The sequence below is a fragment of the Montipora capricornis genome, chromosome 3 (genome assembly GCF_036669925.1).
Source record: "Montipora capricornis isolate CH-2021 chromosome 3, ASM3666992v2, whole genome shotgun sequence".
Taxonomy (NCBI): Eukaryota; Metazoa; Cnidaria; class Anthozoa; order Scleractinia; family Acroporidae; genus Montipora; species Montipora capricornis.
Window position 1 is genome coordinate 45,870,689 of NC_090885.1, and position 2,500 is coordinate 45,873,188.

Here is a 2,500-nt window from a genome sequence, read left to right on the forward strand (position 1 = left end):
ATCCTCAGTATAAAAATCTGTGAAACTTGTGGATGACGTAACACAATGAAATCAAAAGAGCAAAAAACAAAAATAAATAATAATAATAATAATAATAACCTAACCCCAATATGAGCTAATGAAACCAAGTAAAAGTTTCACAGGTTTTTACATGGAGGTAAACCCCCACTTCGCATCAGTTTGAAACTGTGAGAAGACTATGGAGTACCCACATGTATTCAGCACGCAACATAAATTACAGCACCTGGTACTTAAGGTGTGTCAAGCCAGTTCCAAGAATTTCGAGACTGCCTTACTACGAGGATTGATTCTACAACAGTTTTTCACATAACAGGTCTTTGGCAAGTTCGTTGTGGTTGTTTACATGAGTAAAGAACAGGTTTGGACGTCAAGGATAATCTTACGACAATTTTTCACTCAGCTATCGTTGTAAAATTTGAGAATACTTGAATTCTAATCTTGTATGAAACAATCCTCCAACCTATTATACTCCAGTCATTGACTGAGCAACCATGCCTCACATTTCAAGTGTTACATTGTATTAATCCAGTTTTTCATGGCTGCACTAAATAAATTCTATAAGTTCATCTCAAGCAAACTTGTACGACGCAAAGGAAAAAGCATTTCATCACATTTTTGCCCCGCGGTGGATGACCAGTCTTAATTCTGCACAGTGTAAGAGTTCCTCAGTAACTTGGTCCTGTCCTCCGGTGGTCTGTCTCTACATTCAAACAAAAAAAGGGGAAAAAAGTAGTTTCTAATCACTCATTCAAGTATACATGTACCTCGCCAGTGAACTACTCCAAAACCCAATTTACATAGCTACAATACAACGGGTGAAAACAGCCTCATAAAATGGTGACAAATTTTGCAACCTAGTCCACCCTGTGAGCGAGGGTCTAAGATAAAATGATACGTTTTGGTTTGCACCTTACCACTGATCATAACACAAAAATAAAACAGAACCACCACGAAAGATTACAACTTGTACTAGTTTTCAATTTGGTGAATTATTCTTCAGAAAATAGAATCAAAATTGCAATGGAAAAACAGGTAAATAGACAGCTATTGTTTAAATATTCATTGCTCTTTAATTCACCCATACATTTCTTACGGGCTACTGGCCTGGGGCCAGACCTCTAAGGCTAATCTTAACAAAATCTTAATCCTCCAGAAGCGAGCCCTGCATTTAATTTACTTTGCAAGTAAAAGAGAGCACTATGCTTTTATTCATACATGTTACCATTCTTCCTGTGGACACGCTCTATTACAAAGCTACATGAACTCTAAAATGCATGATATCCATTGCAAAACTGCACCTACAAACTTGATAGAGCTTTTTACTAAAATTGATTCTAGTCACTCCTATAACACTCGATCAACGGAAGCGGAAAATTGTTATGAGAAATGTTCAAGGTTAAATCAACAGTCAACCCTTCTTGCGGATTGAAAACAAAATATGCAATAAACTTCCTCAATACTTACGAAAAACGAGGAGATTTTCCCTTAAAAATTGTCTAAAACAAATATTACTGCGGTTTTTAGAGCATGAGGATTCTTATGTTGATCTTAATACCCTTATAAAAAAATCACCTCTTCTAGCTGAGTAGAAATATTCTACAGTCTAATTTATAAACTGTCATCATACCAGTAATTAAGCATCTTGAGCCTTATTTTCCGTTATTTTTCTTTAATTGTCCATATCAATAAATTCATTTTGGTTTTGGTTATTTATTTATTTTATTTTGGCTTTTAATCAATCAATTAATTAGCTTAGTAATTTACTATTTAAGACTCTTTGTACATATTTAGACTACACACTACCCTCCTAGATTAGCATTTGCTATTTGCGGGATAGTGTAGCCTTTGCCACTGTTATAGTAAAATAAGAAGTTAATAAACTTGACAACTATTGTTTAACTGATATTCGAGGTCAAAAGTTCCAATCCTTCCTAACCCTGCGCTGTATTTATAAGGCAACAGGACCATAACATGGCAATTGGAGGGGATAATGTTTGTTTCCAGACCCAGTATCATAAAGCTAACACTTATGCAGTCTTTACAGACGCCCATAGGCTAAAAGCTTGACATTTATTCCAGTAAATAATACCAGTTCCCAGACAATACATGGAAAACATGAACTAAAAAAGCGCAAGCGACAAAATGCTCACTGTTAGTGACATTTCGAGTTGCATTACATTATGTAGGTCCTGACAATTATCACGTGTACTAATAGGTCATGTGACGTTGTTGAACTCGGACACTCATGAAACTTGGCTCGAGACTTGTCGAGATTTGTCAAAATAGTTTTGTTTCCTTAAAAGATTAAAGTCTAGGAATAGAAACTACAGTCACACTCTTGTCATTGGGTTCTAAAAGTTTCAGAAAGGGCAGTTCATAACATCAATAATAATACATATTCATTATACATACCCATAAATTTCTTTTAGATTGCCAAATATTTCACTCAAAGGAACAAGTCTTGAAAATATTCCTCAAA

At 35.1% G+C, this 2,500-nt stretch overlaps 1 protein-coding gene across 2 annotated transcripts in view; it reads right to left on the reverse strand.

Moving 5' to 3' along the window:
* The window catches only part of LOC138043275 (protein FRA10AC1-like), a 119,662-nt gene that overhangs the window by 4,862 nt on the left and 112,300 nt on the right, over positions 1-2,500 (reverse strand). For both annotated transcript variants that reach the window (XM_068889468.1, XM_068889467.1), the window contains 2 exons: positions 2,434-2,500; positions 1-721 (listed from right to left, as the gene is read on the reverse strand). The exon at positions 1-721 is cut by the window's left edge and continues 4,862 nt beyond it; the exon at positions 2,434-2,500 is cut by the window's right edge and continues 10 nt beyond it. In XM_068889468.1, the coding sequence (XP_068745569.1) occupies positions 2,468-2,500 (33 nt within the window). In that variant the 3' untranslated portion in view covers positions 1-721; positions 2,434-2,467. The remainder of the gene's footprint in view (positions 722-2,433) is intronic.